Source organism: Scardinius erythrophthalmus (genome assembly GCF_964197995.2).
Source record: "Scardinius erythrophthalmus genome assembly, chromosome: 15".
In the NCBI taxonomy this organism is placed as follows: domain Eukaryota; kingdom Metazoa; phylum Chordata; class Actinopteri; order Cypriniformes; family Leuciscidae; genus Scardinius; species Scardinius erythrophthalmus.
In genome coordinates, this window is record NC_138235.1 from 34564632 (window position 1) to 34585345 (window position 20714).

Consider the following 20714-nt stretch of genomic DNA (forward strand, 5'->3'; position numbering starts at 1 on the left):
TTTAATTAATTAATTTGTTTTAATTTATTTTATGTTTTGATTAAGTTTTTTTAATTACACAGCTTATAAACAAACTATATCCATATATCCCCAGCCGTAATGGCCAAGCTCCTTGGCAGCGGAGGCCGATCCGCCATGGACCCCTGAACTGCGGTGTCGCCCTGGCTCCCTGCACTGCTAGTGCCACCCACACTCCACGGCCCAGGCCCAACATGTCATTCATTCATTCATTCATTCATTCACGGGCCTGGCCCTCCATCCCTCCCCAAGACCGCCTCCACTCCTCCACCCTCCTGAACTTTTGGTGTTTTGGTTTTATGTTGGACTCTTCTGTGGACTCTTCCTCCCATTGCCCCATGGACTCTTCCTCTCATTCACCTGTGGACTCTTCCTCCCATTGCCCCATGGACCCTTCCTCTCATTGGCCCATGGACTCTTCCTCTCATTCACCTGTGGACTCCTCTCTTTGGCTCTCAACGAAGACGGTCACATTTTCTCTCCCTCTCCTCCCCTTACCTCTCCTGCTTTGCTCCTCTCGTCTCGTCTAGTCTACTGTCTTGTACTTTGAGAGACTCTCTCCGCACTGCTCTCCAAACTAAGAAATCATGGATTTGATCAACTGGTCTCTCAACACAATTGACACCATCTTCTTGACTAGAAGCTTGGGTTCGGGGGAACCTGACTGCCCTGCCGGAACGTTCGCAGCTGGCTACACGATGGACGCGTGGGAGAGGTGGCGGGTCGTGTGTCTGGCGGCTCTTTCCGTGGAGAACATTGAAGATATCTACCTATTCGGAACCATGATAACAGGTCTTCTACTGATTGGATTAGGCATTGCCCTGATTTATCGAGGAATTAAGAAGACGGTGACAGCTGTCCGAAGCCTCACAAGGCTGCCCGTCATGATTGAAGCAGTGGACAGAGCTGTCAGCACTCAGACTGGGACTATGATCCACAATATGGATAACATCACGGAGAAGCTAACAGCTTTGCAAAGGCAAATGGATCGTTTCAGAGACCAGCATAGACCAGGGGCCGGTTGCACCAGCTGTGCGTAAGTTATAACTTAGCCTAGTTTTGACGTAAATGGACACTAAGTTACGACTTACGCACTTCTAAATATTTTTGTGTTGCACCATTAAACTTAGTTGAAGCGTAACTTTACGTTTAAACTAAATATTTACGGCAGCCTCCGATCAGGAGTAACGGATGGAATAAAATATCAAACACACTGAACTGCATCAATAAGCTATTCTTTTACTTGACAGACTTCAATTCTTAATACATATATGATAATGCAGACATTTTGTTACATGTCTGTCCTGTCTTGTGCTGCACATGGGTGTTTGTTGTTTTGTGCCATGTGCTCTCCTGTCTATTGTCTAGCCCCTCCCATCTTGTTATCTAATTATTGGTTAATTTGTCCCACCTGTCTTTCTCGTTTCCCTCCTTTGTTTGTTCCTCTATTTAGTCTCCTTGTGTTTGTAGTCTTGTGCTGGTTCGTTGTCCTTGTTGCGTTTCCTGGAGCTTTGTGGTTTTTTGAGTTTGTTACCCTGTCTGCATGTCATCAATAAATTCCTCTGCATTTGAATCCTCGTCTCATATTCATCCGATACGTGACAGAACGATCCAGCCATCATGTGGATTCAGCGGAGCGAACTTTGTCCTGCGGAGAGGGAGAATGGGATCTCCTTATTTAAGTATTTTTCCATGTGTGCTCAGAGGAATGAGGAGATCAGGGCAGTCGGCCCTCGGTCGGGAGGCGGTGAGATCCGTACTGTGACTGTTAATAGTGTTAAGATCCCTGCTGATTTTCAGCGGTTTGAGGGAACCCGATTGGCCAGATTTTCTGGGACCCGCGGAGGCTGTAGGAGAGGAGGTGATAGAGGAGAGTTCCAGCATCACTCTTCACATCGGTCTCTCATCAACCCAGAGGTTCATCTACCGTCGGGTTCGCCCATTAGAAGGACATCACTACGGGGACCGTCCAGCACAGATCCCTCACCACTGATCTCGTCCAGTATAAGGTCTTCGCCACTGGTTCCATTCATCGTAGGGACTTCATCGACGGTTTTGGAGTCTGCATGCAACCGTCCGAAGAGACGGAGGAGGAGAAGGTCGGCTCAGGTTCAGCCAGAGACGGTTCACGTCACGTCTGCCCAGCCAGAGACGGTTCACGTCACGTCTGCCCAGCCAGAGACGGTTCACGTCACGTCTGCCCAGCCAGAGACGGTTCACGTCACGTCTGCCCAGCCAGAGACGGTTCACGTCACGTCTGCCCAGCCAGAGACGGTTCACGTCACGTCTGCGCAGCCAGAGACGGTTCACGTCACGTCTGCCCAGCCAGAGACGGTTCACGTCACGTCTGCCCAGCCAGAGACGGCCCAGCCAGAGACGGTTCACGTCACGTCTGTCCAGCCAGAGACGGTTTACGTCACGTCTGCCCAGCCAGAGACGGTTCACGTCACCTCGGCCCAGCCAGAGACGGTTCACGTCACGTCTGCCCAGACAGAGATGGTGCACGTCAGTCCCAACGAGTCGTCTTTTCACATCAGTCCACCCAAGCCTGAACTCCACGTCAGTCCTGCTGAGCATGAACCCCTGAGACCCATTCTGGTGACCTCTGGGACATTGTCAGATTACTTCGAGCGTCTGGCCAGAATCCTGGAGATGCCTTTCGGACCCACAATGTCCGTTCCTGAGTCGGAGCCAGTGTCCGTTCCTGAGTCGGAGCCAGTGTCCGTTCCTGAGTCGGAGCCAGTGTCCGTTCCTGAGTCGGAGCCAGTGTCCGTTCCTGAGTCGGAGCCAGTGTCCGTTCCTGAGTCGGAGCCAGTGTCCGTTCCTGAGTCGGAGCCAGTGTCCGTTCCTGAGTCGGAGCCAGTGTCCGTTCCTGAGTCGGAGCCAGTGTCCGTTCCTGAGTCGGAGCCAGTGTCCGTTCCTGAGTCGGAGCCAGTGTCCGTTCCAGTGCCCGAGCCGGTGGTGGTGGTTCCAGTGCCCGAGCCGGTGGTGCCAGTTCCAGTGTCCGAGCCGGTGGTGCCAGTTCCAGTGCCCGAGCCGGTGGGACCAGTTCCAGTGCCCGAGCCGGTGGCGTCTGGGACATTGTCAGATTACTTCGAGCGTCTGGCCAGAATCCTGGAGATGCCTTTCGGACCCACATTGTCCGTTCCTGAGTCAGAGCCAGTGTCCGTTCCTGAGTCGGAGCCAATGTCCGTTCCTGAGTCGGAGCCAGTGGTGCAAGTTCCAGTGCCCGAGCCGGTGGTGCCAGTTTCAGTGCCCGAGCCGGTGGTGCCAGTTCCAGTGCCCGAGCCGATGGTGTCTGTTCCTGTTTCTGAGCCGGTGGTGTCTGTTCCTGAACCTGAGCCGGTGGTGTCTGTTCCTGAACCGGTGGTGTCTGTTCCTGAGCCTGAGGTGTCTGTTCCAGTGCCTGAGCCGGTGGTGCCAGTTCCGGTGGTGCCAGTTCCAGTGCCTGAGCCGGTGGTGCCAGTTCCAGTGCCAGTTCCAGTGATGCCAGTTCCAGTACCTGAGCCGGTGGTGCCAGTTCCAGTGCCTGAGCCGGTGGTGCCAGTTCCGGTGGTGCCAGTTCCAGTGCCAGTTCCGGTGGTGTCTGTTCCAGTTCCTGAGTCGGTGGTGTCTGTTCCAGTTCCTGAGTCGGTGGTGTCTGTTCCAGTTCCTGAGTCGGTGGTGTCTGTTCCAGTTCCTGAGTCGGTGGTGTCTGTTCCAGTTCCTGAGTCGGTGGTGTCTGTTCCAGTTCCTGAGTCGGTGGTGTCTGTTCCAGTTCCTGAGTCGGTGGTGTCTGTTCCAGTTCCTGAGTCGGTGGTGTCTGTTCCAGTTCCTGAGTCGGTGGTGTCTGTTCCAGTTCCTGAGTCGGTGGTGTCTGTTCCAGTTCCTGAGTCGGTGGTGTCTGTTCCAGTTCCTGAGTCGGTGGTGTCTGTTCCAGTTCCTGAGTCGGTGGTGTCTGTTCCAGTTCCTGAGTCGGTGGTGTCTGTTCCAGTTCCTGAGCCGGTGGTGTCTGTTCCAGTGCCTGAGCCGGTGGTGCCAGTTCCAGTGCCTGAGCCGGTGGTGCCAGTTCCAGTGCCTGAGCCGGTGGTGCCAGTTCCAGTGCCTGAGCCGGTGGTGCCAGTTCCAGTGCCTGAGCCGGTGGTGCCAGTTCCAGTACCTGAGCCGGTGGTGCCAGTTCCGGTGGTGCCAGTTCCAGTACCTGAGCCGGTGGTGCCAGTTCCGGTGGTGCCAGTTCCAGTGCCTGAGCCGGTGGTGCCAGTTCCGGTGGTGCCAGTTCCAGTGCCTGAGTCGGTGGTGCCAGTTCCAGTGCCTGAGCCGTTGGTGCCAGTTCCAGTGCCTGAGCCGTTGGTGCCAGTTCCAGTGCCTGAGCTGTCGGTGCCAGTTCCAGTTCCTGAGCCGGTGGTGTCTGTTCCAGTTCCTGAGCCGGTGGTGTCTGTTCCAGTTCCTGAGCCGGTGGTGTCTGTTCCAGTTCCTGAGCCGGTGGTGTCTGTTCCTGTTCCTGAACCGGTGGTGTTTGTTCCTGTTCCTGAGCCGGTGCCTGTTCCTTGGCCGCCCGAGGGGTCGTCTCCGCCGTGGCCGCCCGAGGGGTCGTCTCCGCCGTGGCCACCCGAAAGGTCGTCTCCGCCGTGGCCGCCTGAGGGGTCGTCTCCGCCATGGCCGCCTGAGGGGTCGTCTCTGCCATGGCCGCCTGAGGGGTCGTCTCCGCCATGGCCGCCTGAGGGGTCGTCTCCACCATGGCCGCCCGACGGGTCGTCTCAGCCCTGGCTGCCTGCACGATCTACTCCGCCCTGGCCACCCGAGGGAGAGTCTCCGCCGTGGCCGCTTGAAGGGTCGTCTCCGCCCTGGCCGCCCGAGGGAAAGTCTCCGCCCTGGCCGCCAGATGGACTGATATTTCCGCCCTGGCCTCCCGAACTGTCCATTTCCCCAGCCCCACCCTGGTCTGTCTTTCCTGTTCCACCCTGGTCTGTCCCTCCCGTCCCTCCCATCCCTCCCTGGTCTGTCCATCCCGTCCCTAGTGGAGCGTCTGGTAGCCGCTCCTTAAGGAGGGGGTAATGTCACATGTCTGTCCTGTCTTGTGCTGCACATGGGTGTTTGTTGTTTTGTGCCATGTGCTCTCCTGTCTATTGTCTAGCCCCTCCCATCTTGTTATCTAATTATTGGTTAATTTGTCCCACCTGTCTTTCTCGTTTCCCTCCTTTGTTTGTTCCTCTATTTAGTCTCCTTGTGTTTGTAGTCTTGTGCTGGTTCGTTGTCCTTGTTGCGTTTCCTGGAGCTTTGTGGTTTTTTTGAGTTTGTTACCCTGTCTGCATGTCATCAATAAATTCCTCTGCATTTGAATCCTCGTCTCATATTCATCCGATACGTGACACATTTACACTCGCTTACATTTTAAGAGAGAGAACATTATGTGAAAAGATTACTTTGTTAGAGGCTATCTATCTTTAACACTAACCCATCCTAAACAGCACGTCGCTGTGTGCATCGGTCCATGGTGTGCATGTCAAATATCAGTCATAATCAATAAACGTAATTTCTTATGCTTTTTGTATCAATATTTATTTATTGATCCTTATTCATTTCATTTCAAATACAGTTTCTGAATGTTACATATAAAAACACTTATGCCATTCATGATCAAGTATCGTATTTAATGGAAACTTATTTTTACCGTTTTGTAACGTGAGGCAAAAGAATGAAGGATAAACTGAAATTCACAGCATTTCAACACAACATCTGCTCACGTATTTGAAGGCTGCTATTGGATAACCAAGGCTAAACGTCATATTATGCGACTACGCATTACTTTACGGAGAGCTTACGACCTACTAGCTACGTTCTGCCTTACGAACAAATGGTGCAACGGAATTAAGTTCAGAGTTAGTTACAAACTAGCTAGTAGTTCCTAAGCCTCTAGTGTGGACTTTACGTTCCAATTTAAGAAAGAACTTACGAACGGCTGGTGCAACCCTACCCAGGAGAATAGTCGTGTAAATTGGAATGCGGCTACTCGCCCCAAGACCAAACAATCCCAAACTTATCTGCTTTCGGCCCCCCTCAACCAGCACTGGCCTTGGCCAAGGCCGCTGTTGGAACAACAACTCCCCTGGAAGAGCACTGCAGTGAGATACTCTTGCGTTCCTTCCCCCACTCCCCACAGACACCTGCTGTTGACTCTGTCTTGGACCTGATCAAGGTTGTCTCCATGGCAACTGCTGTGTATCGCTAAGACAATCCTGCGGACTGAGGCACCTAGATCACGATGCCAGGCGTAGCGACTCTCCAGGCCTACACATACACGAACTCCTACATATATATACAGATATGCAATCACCCCCCCACCCCCAATCCCTCGCCTTCGCTGCTATGTACCCCCAGTCTGACAGGCGGGTCTGTGACCAGCGCCGAGAATGGCTGCAGGACCGGATGGCTGCTTGCCTGTGCTGGGTTACCTCCACCCCCCAATCCCCTACCCTGTTGCAAGTCTTGTGTGTTCATGTTGTAGAGTGTACTGATTATGTGCTAATGTTGCTGAGGTGTTTTTTTCCTGTTCCCACACTTCCCATCCCCCCATGGACTCTTTCTCTCATTCACCAATGGACTCTTCCTCCTATTCTCCTGTGGACTCTACTTGCCATTCCCCCATGGACTCTTCCTCTCATTCCCCCATGGACTCTTCCTCCCATTCCCCTGGGGACTCTTCCTCCCAGACTCATTGTGGAACCAACCTGTGACACTGACTGCATGCTTTATTTTAGATTTTAGACACATTTTCCTTATCATTTCTTTGCTGGAGAAAAGAAACAACATGTTCAATAAACAGAATTTGCAGTAATGAACCTGAGAGTGGATGTGAAACCTGTTGCATATTTTTTGCTGTGCATAATTTGATAGTAATTCAAGTGAACAGTTCTTGGACCATTGTTTCACAGTGTTAAGAACATTTTAAAAGTCTAAAAAAAGTTTTTCCACTATATAGAATCTTTTGTGTAATTGAAAGGTTTCATGTCACTATAGATGCCAATAAAGGACCTTTATTTTTAAGAGGGGCAGATGCTTCACAAACTGGACTCATTCTGTACTTTTACTGTACATTATTCATTTAATTTATACCATACAAGCAGTGACAAAAACATGAAAGAAATAATGTAATGTAAACACAAATACAGTAAAAAAAAATTTAAACACTTATAGTAAATAAAAGGTATATAGATATAAATGAATTTCATATGAAAATAATTTCTGCTTTAATGACGACACTTGAAGGAAAATGTAACATTTGTCATTGGTTCTTCCATTACGTACTTACAGTTATATTTTTATATGACCTTAAATGAAATGAAAACTTCAACCACAAAAAGGAAGAACATAGAATTTAAAACATGATTTTCTCAAAACTGAAGGCTTTTCCTGCTTGTTAGAGAGTGGAATTTTCCTGACAAGTGGCAACATTTAATTCATTTTTTGAATTTTAATCATGCATATTAAACAATTGCAATGATGTTGGCAGTAGCTGTGCAATGAATCTTTACACTCTTAAAATTTTTGCTTTTTTCATCGGTTCCATGAAGAACCTTTAACATCAGTTGAACCTTTCCATTGAAAGGTCCTTTATAATGGAAAAAAGGTTACTAAAACATTCCTCACACTAAGAGAAAAGGGTTCTTGTACTGACTGATCACAGAAAGTATTTTGGGGAACCAAAACTGGTTCTTCTATGGCATGTGTGCAAAAACCTACTGTTGGAACCTTTATTTTTAAGAGTGCATGTACATCATTCACACGTTCACATCATCTTAGAACTCATTGTTGGTTCAGAGCATTCGCTAAAAGTACTTGAGTTTTCTCTTAGTACATTGAACCCTGCGATATATTTTTTGCCAATCTGGTTTGACTGAAATCGAGTTTTTTTTTTTTTTTAAAGATCTTCTGCAGAATCAGTTTTAGATGATTCCTGAACTTTACGCCAATAAAAACGTAAAACACAGGGTTCAAGCAACAGTGTGAAAAAGCTAACATTCTGCAAGCATAATATGTATAGTCGAGTCTAATGCTTACTGTACAGTCTGTAAATGGATGGATTTTATGATCGGTCAAAGATTTTAAGAACATAACAATGTTATATGGAGCCCAACCAATAAAAAACACCAGTGCAATGCAGAATATTAGTCTAACGGTCTTGTGTCTCTTATTGGTCCGAGATTTTGTAATTGTTTGAAGCATTCTGGCATAGCAAAAACCCATGATAAGAAATGCAAAGAAGAAAAAAGCATTTTGAAAATAAGCAATTGCAGATTTCATTTCAACACTGTCATATTCACAGTATGTACTATTTAAATGTTGTATAACGTTGCTATTACATGATCCGAGCAGTGAAACCGCTCCGCTCAGGATCCAAACGATAAAGGGAGCGACTGAAAAGCCTCTGCATTTCTCCCAGTCAGACAGAGGATGAACCACAGCCATGTAACGCTGAATGGTCATGACAGTTAAGAACAACACGCTGCTGTAAAAGCCAACATAGAACAGAAACTTCACCGCTTTACAGCCAATATCTCCAAATGTCCAACCCCAGATGAAGTATGAGGCCCAGAATGGAAGTCCAAAAGTGAACAGCAGATCTGACAGAGCCAAATTGAGGATGAACACGTTGGTCAGGGATTTGAGACTCTCATAAAGTGCCAGAATGACCAGAACAAGGATGTTACCAATGCAGCTTAACACAACCACTAATGAGAAGAAGAGCGGAATGAGAATGGATCCAACTTTCACCACTTCATCTTTGCGACACATCTCGTCTCCATAGTCAGTATCATAGTAGCCAGGATCCAATGTTTCCTCTTCAGTCATGTTGTTCTGCAACATCACAAACCACTCCAGTTAGATTAGATTTGTCCAGGTTCAGTTCTTTACTGTTTTCTGTGGAAAATACACTCAAACATTAATAAAATATGTCTTTTCATTAGGACAAAAGAACAGAAGAAAATCATATAAATCAATTTAGCTAAATTTATTCCAGTGAGAAAATACTAAATACAGCCTTACATTTAGTCCTTACCTGCTCTTTCCACTGTCTCTTCTCTAACTAAATGGAATCAAACTTATTTGATAGGAAATAAAAGCATTGCCCCCTTTATTTTTTGTGTTGAGTATATCGTCAAGACAGCTGAGCAGATCAAATGTGGAAGAGGTGTGAACTTTTCTGAATTTATAGGTTACCGGATGGGTAGACTCTTCCTCTTTCTAATAGTAGGCCTACTCATATAGTACTCAAATAGTACAGAAATTTTTTTCACTCAAATAGTCACTCAAGTGAGAGAGAGCTGTTCGTCGTGGAAATGTTGTTTAAAATCAAAAACAGATTAATTATAACATATATAATAATGAATCTGTTTATATATATTATAATTAATCTGTTTTTAGTTTTTTTTAAAAGCACATTTCCACGATGAACAGCTCTCTCTCTCTCTCTCTCTCTAGTCTATAGTCAGTGGTCCAAAAAAAAAAAAAAAAAAAAAATATATATATATATATATATATATATTATTATTATTATTATTATTATTATTATTATTATTTATTATTATTTTTTTTTATTGGACCACTGACTATAGACTAGAGAGAGAGAGAGAGAGAGCTGTTCATCGTGGAAATGTGCTTGTTTAAAATCAAAAACAGATTAAGTATAACATATATTATAATTAATCTGTTTTTAGTTTTAGTTTTAAAAAGCACATTTCTACGATGAACAGCTCTTTTTCGCGTAACCAAACATGTGGGCGGGGCTATAGTCAGTGGTCCAATAAAAAATTATCTTGGCTCTGAATCATGCCCTCAGTGGCGGAAAGGTCAATCAAAATACTCGCCGAACTGAACCGTCTTGTATTTGAGACAGGCTCCTATATGAGACAGGCCTTTAATTTAGTGTTGAGATATATAAATACCTAAAAAGATTTAGTGTTGAGATGTTGTTCATTGAGTGTAGGCCTAGAGATAAAGATCCAAATAGCATAGGCTGATAGACGGAAAGCATGACAGTAGGAGGTTACCAAATCTGTGTTTGTGTTTAACAGATCAGTTAATGTCAGAATTAGCCTACTATATTTCCGTATGTCTAAAGGGATTTGCACACCGGACGAGAAGCGCAGTGCCACGTCTTTCAAATTCGAACACATTATTCTCTATTAGTGTACATTGTCTCAAATCGTCATTAATGTGTATACTGACTTCACCCTGTGCTGCAATATACATTCAGTTTTACATTCATTTACAGAAATCAGCTGCTTGAATGCAAATTGCTGATGTTATCGGATTTTCAGGTGATATTCTCAATTCATTCAGTTAACGGACGATCTGGTAAAGTGAATTCAGACTGCAGACTAAGCAACAATTGTATTTAATTGTACAGTACAATCATAATATAGTACAGACATGATCTTAATTCCATAATATCCTTAAACATAACTATATTGCTTGCCATAAACTGACAAAGTGCGCGTCCGGTGTGCGACGCCCTTTAGATTATTGGCAGCATAAAAAAACGAAACGATGTGACAGCCATGGGCTGAACAATACAAGTTACCGGTAATATCCATCGACCCTATGAACTAGTTGCCAGAAACAGAACTCTGCCTGCCTTGCTTGCGCTAACAGCTCCCACCCAGATGCGCAGGGATCTCTTGATTGTGCAATCTGCTCCATAGAACTGGCTTAAACAGACGATCTGACGGGTTTTAGAAGATTAAATACAACCCGAAACTAAAAAACAGACCGGGCTTCTATTTGAGACCGGCCTTTATTTATCCAAACCTGTAGCCACACCAGGCATCTATTTGGGACTTGGCTATTATTTTAAGTTTTACGATAATAACAACAAGTGGAAATGATCTTCCCGGATTCTCACAAAAGTCCAAGTATATCAGCTTCTTTTAGCACTTTCAAGACTTTCATCACAGATTTACTAAACTTCCAGCTGTAACACATACAGGTTGACTTCAGTCTGAAGCAGCCTTTATTCGGAATAAATGTTCTGATATATTATACTGCGCGTGACTGGCTGTTGACGCCTTGGAATTGTTGACTGAACTATTGAAACTTCTGTTCGTTCTTCTTTTATATGTCTAGTTTCTATGGCAACAACAGACGCTGTTCCAAAGAACTCTTTGATTTGAGTTAAAAGAATACAGTTTAAGTTAAAGGAACGTGTGAAAGAACGCGAACACTGATGCTTGTTTACATTTCAATACAGTTGTTTCTAGTGTTGTTATTATTGTATAATCACACAATACTGTATAGTAAATATACATGTTATTGTTCCTCTCGAAGGTCTTTTATCTTATCCACTCTGAAGGGTTAATGTTGGGAGTAACGCGTTACAAAAGTGTTTATTAGTTGGTGAAAGAAGAAAGTCAAAAATATGTCCTGGAGAACAGGATTGTGACGCAGGGACTTCGATGGTCAGATGAGTGTAGAGATGAAGTGCGCTGGTGAAGGTGAAGACAAACTCTGACACGAACTCAGAGTTCAGAAAAGCAGTTGTTTCTAGTGTTGTTATTATTGTATAATCACACAAAAGCAGTTGTTTCTAGTGTTGTTATTATTGTATAATCACACAAAAGCAGTTGTTTCTAGTGTTGTTATTATTGTATAATCACACAATACTGTATAGTAAATATACATGTTATTGTTCCTCTCGAAGGTCTTTTATCTTATCCACTCTGAAGGGTTAATGTTGGGAGTAACGCGGTTGTTTCTAGTGTTGTTATTATTGTATAATCACACAAAAGCAGTTGTTTCTAGTGTTGTTATTATTGTATAATCACACAATACTGTATAGTAAATATACATGTTATTGTTCCTCTCGAAGGTCTTTTATCTTATCCACTCTGAAGGGTTAATGTTGGGAGTAACGCGTTACAAAAGTGTTTATTAGTTGGTGAAAGAAGAAAGTCAAAAATATGTCCTGGAGAACAGGATTGTGACGCAGGGACTTCGATGGTCAGATGAGTGTAGAGATGAAGTGCGCTGGTGAAGGTGAAGACAAACTCTGACACGAACTAATCCACAGGAACACCGAACAGGAACACGGAACACGAACTGGAACGCCGAGCAGGAACAGGACCAAACACACAGAGTACTTCATACAACGATCTGACAAGTGAGATGAGAAAACAGTGAGCGTAGAAGGAGAGTAGATTGGCTGCAGCTGGCGTGAGTGAGTGAAATCAGCTGGAGACTGATAAAGCTGAATGGGTCGGTCACGCCCATCCACACACACCCACACACATATAACAACATAACACGAGACAAGAAGGAAACAATGAATTCATGAACCGTGACAGTACCCTCCCTTCTAGGAACGCCTCCTTACCTGTTGATTGTAATCATCGATAAGGGAGTGATCCAGGATGTCTCTAGCAGGACTTGTCCATCAAGTACTGGAATCCGTGTCCCCTCCGCCTTGCGTCCAGATTACGATTGACCGAATATGATGGTTCCCCGTCTACGAGTCGCGGCGGGGGGGGGGGGACCGGGACTGGCGGATTTATGCGAGAACGAAACACGGGCTTTACTTTAGATACATGGAACACCGGATGAATTCTCCTGTACGCCGGAGGAAGATTGAGGCGGATTGCCACCGGACTAATGATCTTGGTGACAGTAAATGGGCCAATGAATTTGGGAGCAAGTTTATTAGAAACGGAGCGGAGAGGAATATTCTTTGTTGAAAGCCACACTTTTTGACCAGCGACGTATACGGGAGGCTTAGACCGGTGGCGATCGGCTTTAGCCTTGGTGCGCGCCCCCACTTGGAGTAGAGTCTCACGGGCTCTAGTCCAAGTGCGGTGACACCTCTGGACGAAGGCGTGAGCGGAGGGAACCGCAACTTCAGATTCCAGACTGGGAAAAATTGGTGGCTGGTATCCTACCCTATACTCAAACGGAGATAGGCCTGTGGATGATACTGGTAACGTGTTGTGGGCGTACTCCACCATAGATAATTGTTGGCTCCATGAGGAAGGATTCTTGGAAACCAAACATTGCAACGTTCTCTCCAAATCTTGGTTGGCTCTCTCAGTTTGGCCATTGCTCTGGGGGTGAAACCCTGAGGACAGACTGACTGTTGCTCCCAATAACTTACAGAATTCTTGCCAAAATTTGGACACAAATTGGGGTCCTCTGTCGGAAACCACGTCCGTCAGGAGGCCATGTAAGCGAAAGACGTGTTTAACGACGGTCAACGCTGTCTCCTTGGCTGAGGGTAATTTGGGCAAGGGAATGAAATGAGCCGCCTTCGAGAACCGGTCCACCACGGTCAAAACTACCGTGTAACCCTGAGAGGGTGGGAGGGCGGTAACAAAATCTATTGCTATGTGGGACCAGGGTCTCGAAGGGACAGTGGTTGCAGTGGTTGAAGTAACCCATCTGGGGAACGATTAGACGTCTTACCAGTGGCACAAACTGAGCAAGCCAAAACAAAAACTATGAACATCACGAGCCATAAGTGGCCACCAGAATCGTTGCTTAACTAAAAACTTAGTATGATTAACTCCTGGATGACAAGCCACATTGGAACAATGACCCCACTGAATGACGTCAGACCGTAATCCCTCCGGCACAAATAAACGGTTCGGTGGGCAACCGGGCGGAGGCGTTACCCCTTTTAAGGCCGTCTTGACCTTTGATTCGACCTCCCATGTGAGTGTGGAGACAAATAGGGTCTTGGGTAAAATGCACTCGGGAGTAGACGGGCGTTCAGAACGGTCAAAAATGCGCGATAAAGAATCGGGTTTGATGTTTTTGGAACCCGGGCGGTACGAGAGAGTAAAATCAAAACGACCGAAAAAAAGTGCCCACCGAGCCTGCCTGGAGTTCAATCTTTTGGTGGTTCTAATGTATTCCAGATTCTTGTGATCAGTCCAGACGATAAAAGGTACCCCCGACCCTTCTAACCAGTGGCGCCACTCTTCCAATGCTAACTTGACTGCCAACAACTCTCTGTTACCAATGTCATAATTACGTCCGGCAGGGGATAAACGATGAGACAAAAACGCGTAGGGATGCATCCTGTCGTCTGTGGGAGAGCGTTGGGATAGAACTGCACCTACCCCCACCTCTGACGCGTCGACCTCCACCACGAACTGACGTAAAGGATCAGGGGTAATTAAGATGGGGGCTGAAACAAAGCAACCTTTCAGTTTGGCAAACACAGCCTCGGCTGTGTCTGACCACCTGAACGTGGTTCTGGGGGAGGTCAAAGCGGTCAGAGGCAGGCTAGTTGGCTGAAGTTGCGAATAAAACACCGGTAGAAATTGGCGAATCCCAGAAACCTCTGTAGGGCCTTACGGGAATCTAGACTTGGCCAATCTACCACAGCCCTAATCTTCTCAGGATCCATACGTATTCCCTCAGCCGAAACAATGTACCCTAGGAAAGGAACAGACTGTGCATGAAAAGCGCATTTCTCCACCTTGACAAAAAGTCCATTCTCTAGCAACCTCTGAAGCACTCGTCGGACGTGCTGAACGTGTTCCTGGAGAGACGAGGAAAAAATCAATATGTCATCCAGGTAAACATATATGAACTGGTCGATCATGTCTCGCAGCACGTCGTTGACGAGTGCCTGGAAAACCGCTGGGGAGTTGGACAGCCCGAACGGCATGACCAAATATTCAAAGTGCCCCCTGGGGGTGTTAAAAGCGGTTTTCCATTCATCCCCTTTCCTAATGCGGACCAAACGATAAGCATTACGTAAGTCCAATTTCATGAAGATCGACGCTCCCTGCAACCTCTCAAAAGCCGAAGACATCAACGGCAAAGGATAAGTATTCTTTACCGTTATATTGTTCAGCCCCTGGTAATCAATACAAAGTCGCAGAGATCCGTCCTTCTTCCCCACAAAAAAGAACCCCGCCCCCGCTGGAGAAGAGGAATGGCGATTGAACCCCGTTGCTAGAGAATCAGAAATATATTTCTCCATAGCCTCCCTTTCTGGAGCAGAAAGCGAATAGATCTTGCCCTTAGGTGGAGACTTACCTGGCAGTAAATCTATAGCACAGTCATAGGGACGATGCGGAGGAAGAGAAGCAGCACGAGACTTACTGAACACCTCCTTCAGGTCGCGATACTCTGCAGGCACGTTAGATAAATCCATCGTCTCCTCCTGAAACACAGAGACAGAAACAGACGGACAGGCAGACACTAGACAAGACTCATGACATTTACTGCTCCAAGCTGAGATAGTCTTAAGTTGCCAGTCCACTCGAGGTTTGTGACGGTTAAGCCAGGGGTGACCAAGAACAATGGGTGTCAGGGGGGAGTCCAGGACATAAAAGGAGATGGTTTCAGTGTGGTTGCCTGATATGACGAGAGTGATGTTTTCTGTGGCTAACGAGATGGTGGGTAATACTTGTCCGTTGAGGGCGTGTACAGCGATCTCTTGCGTGGGGGGTCTGAGTGTAACTTGAAGTCTAAGTGCAAAAGTGTGATCCATGAAGTTACCCTCAGCCCCGGAGTCCAGAAGTGCTTGACAGACGTGATCGTGAGTTGACCATCTCAGTCTCAGAGGAGCATAGATGTGGATGAGATCTTTTGGGCGGAGATCCCACCCGATAGTAGCCTCATACTTACTATCGGGCTTGGCCCTTTTACCGGGCAGTTGTAGGCGTAATGACCTGCCCCCCCGCAGTAAAGGCAAAGGCCCTGGGATCTCCGTCTTTCCTTCCTCTCCCAGAAAAGCCGAGCTTGCCCTACCTGCATGGGCTCGGGATCGTAGACAGGGCTGACCGCGTCCGTGCCGCTGGACCGTTGACTCTCAGCTCATCCAAAACTCCGGATGGGCAGGCTCCGTCGCTCGACTCGGGACAGACGAGCATCTACCCTCAAGGCCAACTCAATGAGTCCATTGAGTGAAGTTGGAAGGTCCAGGGCGTAGATTTCCCTCTGGACGCGGTCAGCCAGCCCATGCAGGAACATGTCCCACTACGCCTCCTCGTTCCATTGACACCCTGCCGCCAGGGTCTTGAACTCGGATCGAAAAATCGGAAACCGATCTCTCTCCTTGACGAAGGTCTGCAAGCATTCTGGCCGCTTCTCTCCCGGCGACGGCCCGATCGAAAACTCTTTTCATTTCTGTAGAGAGTGTCTGGAACGAGGTACAGCAAGCGTCCTGTTTCTCCCACACCGCCGTCCCCCAAAGCGCCGCTCTCCCAGTCAGCAGTGTGAGCACGAAGGCAACCATGGCTTGCTCATTGTTGAAAATTCTGGGTTGAAGAGAAAAATGCATGCTGCAACGTGTTAAAAACGCTCTGCAGAAATTCGGTTCACCTGAATAAGGTTCCGGAGTAGGTAGGCATGGCTCCGACTGGGAGAGGGTCTCTGGTGGTGTGAGGGGAACGGCCGGTGTGGGTGGCGCAGTGGGAACTCATAGTTGTTGGAATCGCTGGGTGAGCTCGGACACCTGCGTCACAAAAGCCTGGACCGCACGAGCCGTATCGTTGATATTTCTCTCCTGAGAATCCAATCGGCTGATGCTGCTACTGACAAAGGCTTCCAGTGATGTTGACGGATTACTCGCTGCTTCCATTTGCGCGTCAGATTGTTCTGTCATGACAGAAACACGGAAGCAATGCTGAAAGTAACTGTGTTTATTAGTTGGTGAAAGAAGAAAGTCAAAAATATGTATCGGAGAACAGGATTGTGACGCAGGGACTTCGATGGTCAGATGGACAGATGAGTGCAGAGATGAAGTGCGCTGGTGAAGGTGAAGACAAACTCTGACACGAACTAATCCACAGGAACACCGAACAGGAACACGGAACACGAACTGGAACGCCGAGCAGGAACAGGACCAAACACACAGAGGACTTCATACAACGATCTGACAAGTGAGATGAGAAAACAGTGAGCGTAGAAGGAGAGTAGATTGGCTGCAGCTGGCGTGAGTGAGTGAAATCAGCTGGAGACTGATTAAGCTGAATGGGTCAGTAACGCCCATCCACACACACCCACACATATAACAACATAAAACGCGACAAGAAGGAAACAATGAATTCATGAACCATGACACCTTCCTCTTTCATCCTCATCCTTTTCATCAAAAATGTATTTTAGTTGGACAGTTCAATACAGTACAAAAACATAAAATGTTGGATGTTGGAAAATAACAATGCCAAACCACATGGCCCTCCATCCCTCCCCAAGACCGCCTCCACTCCACCACCCTCCTGAACTTTTGGTGTTTTGGTTTTATGCTGAGCCTGTGACTCTTCCTCCCATTGCCCCTAGGACTCTTCCTCCCATTGCCCCATGGACCCTTCCTCCCATTCACCTGTGGACTCTTCCTCCCAATGCCCCATGGACCCTTCCTCTCATTGCCCCATGGACTCTTCCTGCCATTCATCAATGGACTCTTCCTCCCATTCTTCTGTGGACTCTTCCTCCCATTCTCCTGTGGACTCTTCCTCCCATTCCCCTGTGGACTCTTCCTACTATTGCCCCATGGACTCTTCCTCCCATTCTCCTGTGGACTCTTCTTGCCATTCCCTCATGGACTCTTCCTCTCATCCCCCTGTGGACTCTTCCTCCCATCCCCCATGGACTCTTCCTCTCATTCCCCCATGGACTCTTCCTCCCATTCCCCTGTGGACTCTTCCTCCCAGTCTCATTGTAGAACCAACCAGTGACACTGACTGCATGCTTTATTTTAGATTTTAGACACATTTTCCCTATTATTTCTTTGCTGGAGAAAAGAAAAAACATGTTCAATAAACAGAATTTGCGGTAATGAACCTGAGAGTGGATGTGAAACCTGTTGCATATTTTTGCTGTGCATAATTTGATAGTAATTCAGTGAACAGTTCTTGGACCATTGTTTCACAGTGTTAAGAACATTTTAAAAGTTTTAAAAAAGTGTTTCCACTATAAAGAACCTTTTGTGTAATGGAAAGGTTTCATGTCACTATAGATGCCAATAAAGGACCTTTATTTTTAAGAGTGAGGGGTAGATGCTTCACAAACTGGACTCATTCTGTACTTTTACTGTATATTATTCATTTAATTTATACCATACAAGCAGTGACAAAAACATAAAAGAAATAATGTAATGTAAACACAAATACAGTAAAAAAAAATGTAAACACATACAGTAAATGAAATGTATAAAGATATAATTTAAGTTCTTAAGAAAATAATTTCTGCTTTAATGACAACACTTGAAGGAAAATATAACATATGTCATTGGTTCTTCCATTACGTACTTCCAGTTATATTTTTATATGACCTTGAATGAAATGAAAACTTCAACCACAAAAAGGAAGAACATAGAATTTAAAACATGATTTTCTCAAAACTGAAGGCTTTTGCTGCTTGATAGAGAGAGGAATTTTCCTGCCATGTGGCAACATTTAATTCATTTTTTGAATTTTAATCATGCATATTAAACAATTGTAATGATGTTGGCAGTAGCTGTGAAATTAATCTTTACACTCTTAAAGGTGGTATCAGTGATTTCAGGCCTAAAAATATTTTATCACATTCATCTAATCTTTCCTAACGATCCGCTAGCTGCCCGCCCCATAAGCATGCCGTCAAAAAAACGCGTCTCTGTAGGCAGCACCGACAGGGGGAGGGTGTTGTGAGGTTTTGAGCCAGCTTTTTCTTCAGCTCTGACTTCGCGTGCAGCCGTGCACAAGCACAAAACCTCACAACACCCTCCCCCTGTCAGTGATTGGTTGGAACACTATTTGTTTTGGTTTTGAGTGTTTGGCTAAACCATTTGTTTTTGTGTGCAGATCTCAGAGCCTAGGCTGCCTACAGAGACGCGTTTTTTTGACGGCATGCTTATGGGGCGGGCAGCTAGCGGATCGTTAGGAAAGATTAGATGAATGTGATAAAAATATTTTTGGGCCTGAAATCACTGATACCACCTTTAATTTTTTTTTTTCGGTTCCATGAAGAACCTTTAACATCAGTGGAACCTTTCCATTGAAAGGTCCTTTAAAATGGAAAAAGGTTCTTTAGGTTACTAAAACATTCCTCACACTAAGAGAAAAAGGTTCTTGTAAGTACTGACTGATCACAGAAAAGTATTTTGGGGAACCAAAAATGGTTCTTCTATGGCATGTGTGCAAAAACCTACTGTTGGAACCTTTATTTTTAAGAGTGCATGTACATCATTCACACATTCACATCATCTTAGAACTCATTGTTGGTTCAGAGCATTCGCTAAAAGTACTTGAGTTTTCTCTTAGTACATTGAACCCTGCGATATATTTTTTTGCCAATCTGGCTTGACTGAAATCGAGTTTTTTTTTTTTTTTAAAGATCTTCTGCAGAATCAGTTTTAGATGATTCCTGAACTTTACACCAATAAAAACGTAAAACACAGGGTTCAAGCAACAGTGTGTAAAAGCTAACATTCTGCAAGCATAATATGTATATTCGAGTCTAATGCTTACTGTACAGTCTGTAAATGGATGGATTTTATGATCGGTCAAAGATTTTAAGAACATAACAATGTTATATGGAGCCCAACCAATAAAAAACACCAGTGCAATACAGAATATTAGTCTAACGGTCTTGTGTCTCTTATTGGTCCGAGATTTTGTAATTGTCCGAAGCATTCTGCCATAGCAAAAACCCATGATGAGAAATGCAAAGAAGAAAAAAGAATTTTGAAAATAAGCAATTCCAGATTTCATTTCAACACTGTCATATTCACAGTATGTACTATTTAAATGTTGTATAACGTTGCTATTACATGATCCGAGCAGTGAAACCGCTCCGCTCAGGATCCAAACGATAAAGGGAGCGACTGAAAAGCCTCTGCATTTCTCCCAGTCAGACAGAGGATGAACCACTGCCATGTAACGCTGAATGGTCATGAGAGTTAAGAACAACACGCTGCTGTAAAAGCCAACATAGAACAGAAACTTCACCGCTTTACAGCCAATATCTCCAAATGTCCAACCCCAGATGAAGTACGAGGCCCAGAATGGAAGTCCAAAAGTGAACAGCAGATCTGACAGAGCCAAATTGAGGATGAACACGTTGGTCAGGGATTTGAGACTCTCATAAAGTGCCAGAATGACCAGAACAAGGATGTTACCAATGCAGCTTAACACAACCACTAATGAGAAGAAGAGCGGAATGAGAATGGATCCAACTTTCACCACTTCATCTTTGCGACACATCTCGTCTCCATAGTCAGTATCATAGTAGTCAGGATCCAATGTTTCCTCTTCAGTCATGTTGTTCTGCAACATCACAAACTACTTCAGTCAGATTGGATTTGTCCAGGTTCAGTTCTTTACTGTTTTCTGTGGAAAATACACTCAAACATTAATAAAATATGTCTTTTCATTAGGACAAAAGAACAGAAGAAAATCATATGAATCAATTTAGCTAAATTTATTCCAGTGAGAAAACACTAAATACAGCCTTACATTTAGTCCTTACCTGCTCTTTCCACTGTCTCTTCTCTAACTAAATGGAATCAAACTTATTTGATAGGAAATAAAAGCATTGCCCCCTTTATTTTTTGTGTTGAGTATATCGTCAAGACAGCTGAGCAGATCAAATGTGGAAGAGGTGTGAACTTTTCTGAATTTATAGGTTACCGGATGGGGAGACTCTTCCTCTTTCTAATAGTTGGCCTACTCATATAGTACTCAAATAGTACACACATTTTTTTTTCACTCAAATTGTCATTCAAGAGA

The 20714-nt window shown here is 45.5% G+C and overlaps 1 protein-coding gene and 1 pseudogene across 2 annotated transcripts; both read right to left on the reverse strand.

Annotated features, from left to right (window-relative positions):
• Positions 1-7089: 7089 nt before the first annotated feature.
• Positions 7090-8849, reverse strand: LOC308703605 (chemokine XC receptor 1-like). The gene has a single exon (XM_081387261.1). It carries the CDS (start codon positions 8845-8847, stop codon positions 7846-7848), a length of 1002 nt encoding a protein of 333 aa, XP_081243387.1. The 5' UTR covers positions 8848-8849; the 3' UTR covers positions 7090-7845.
• A 10394-nt stretch (positions 8850-19243) lies between these two features.
• LOC308703603 (chemokine XC receptor 1-like) lies at positions 19244-20556 on the reverse strand (annotated as a pseudogene). The gene is made up of 2 exons: positions 20455-20556; positions 19244-20267 (listed from the first exon to the last, which is right to left on the reverse strand). The product of its transcript is annotated as a chemokine XC receptor 1-like (transcript).
• Positions 20557-20714: the final 158 nt, after the last annotated feature.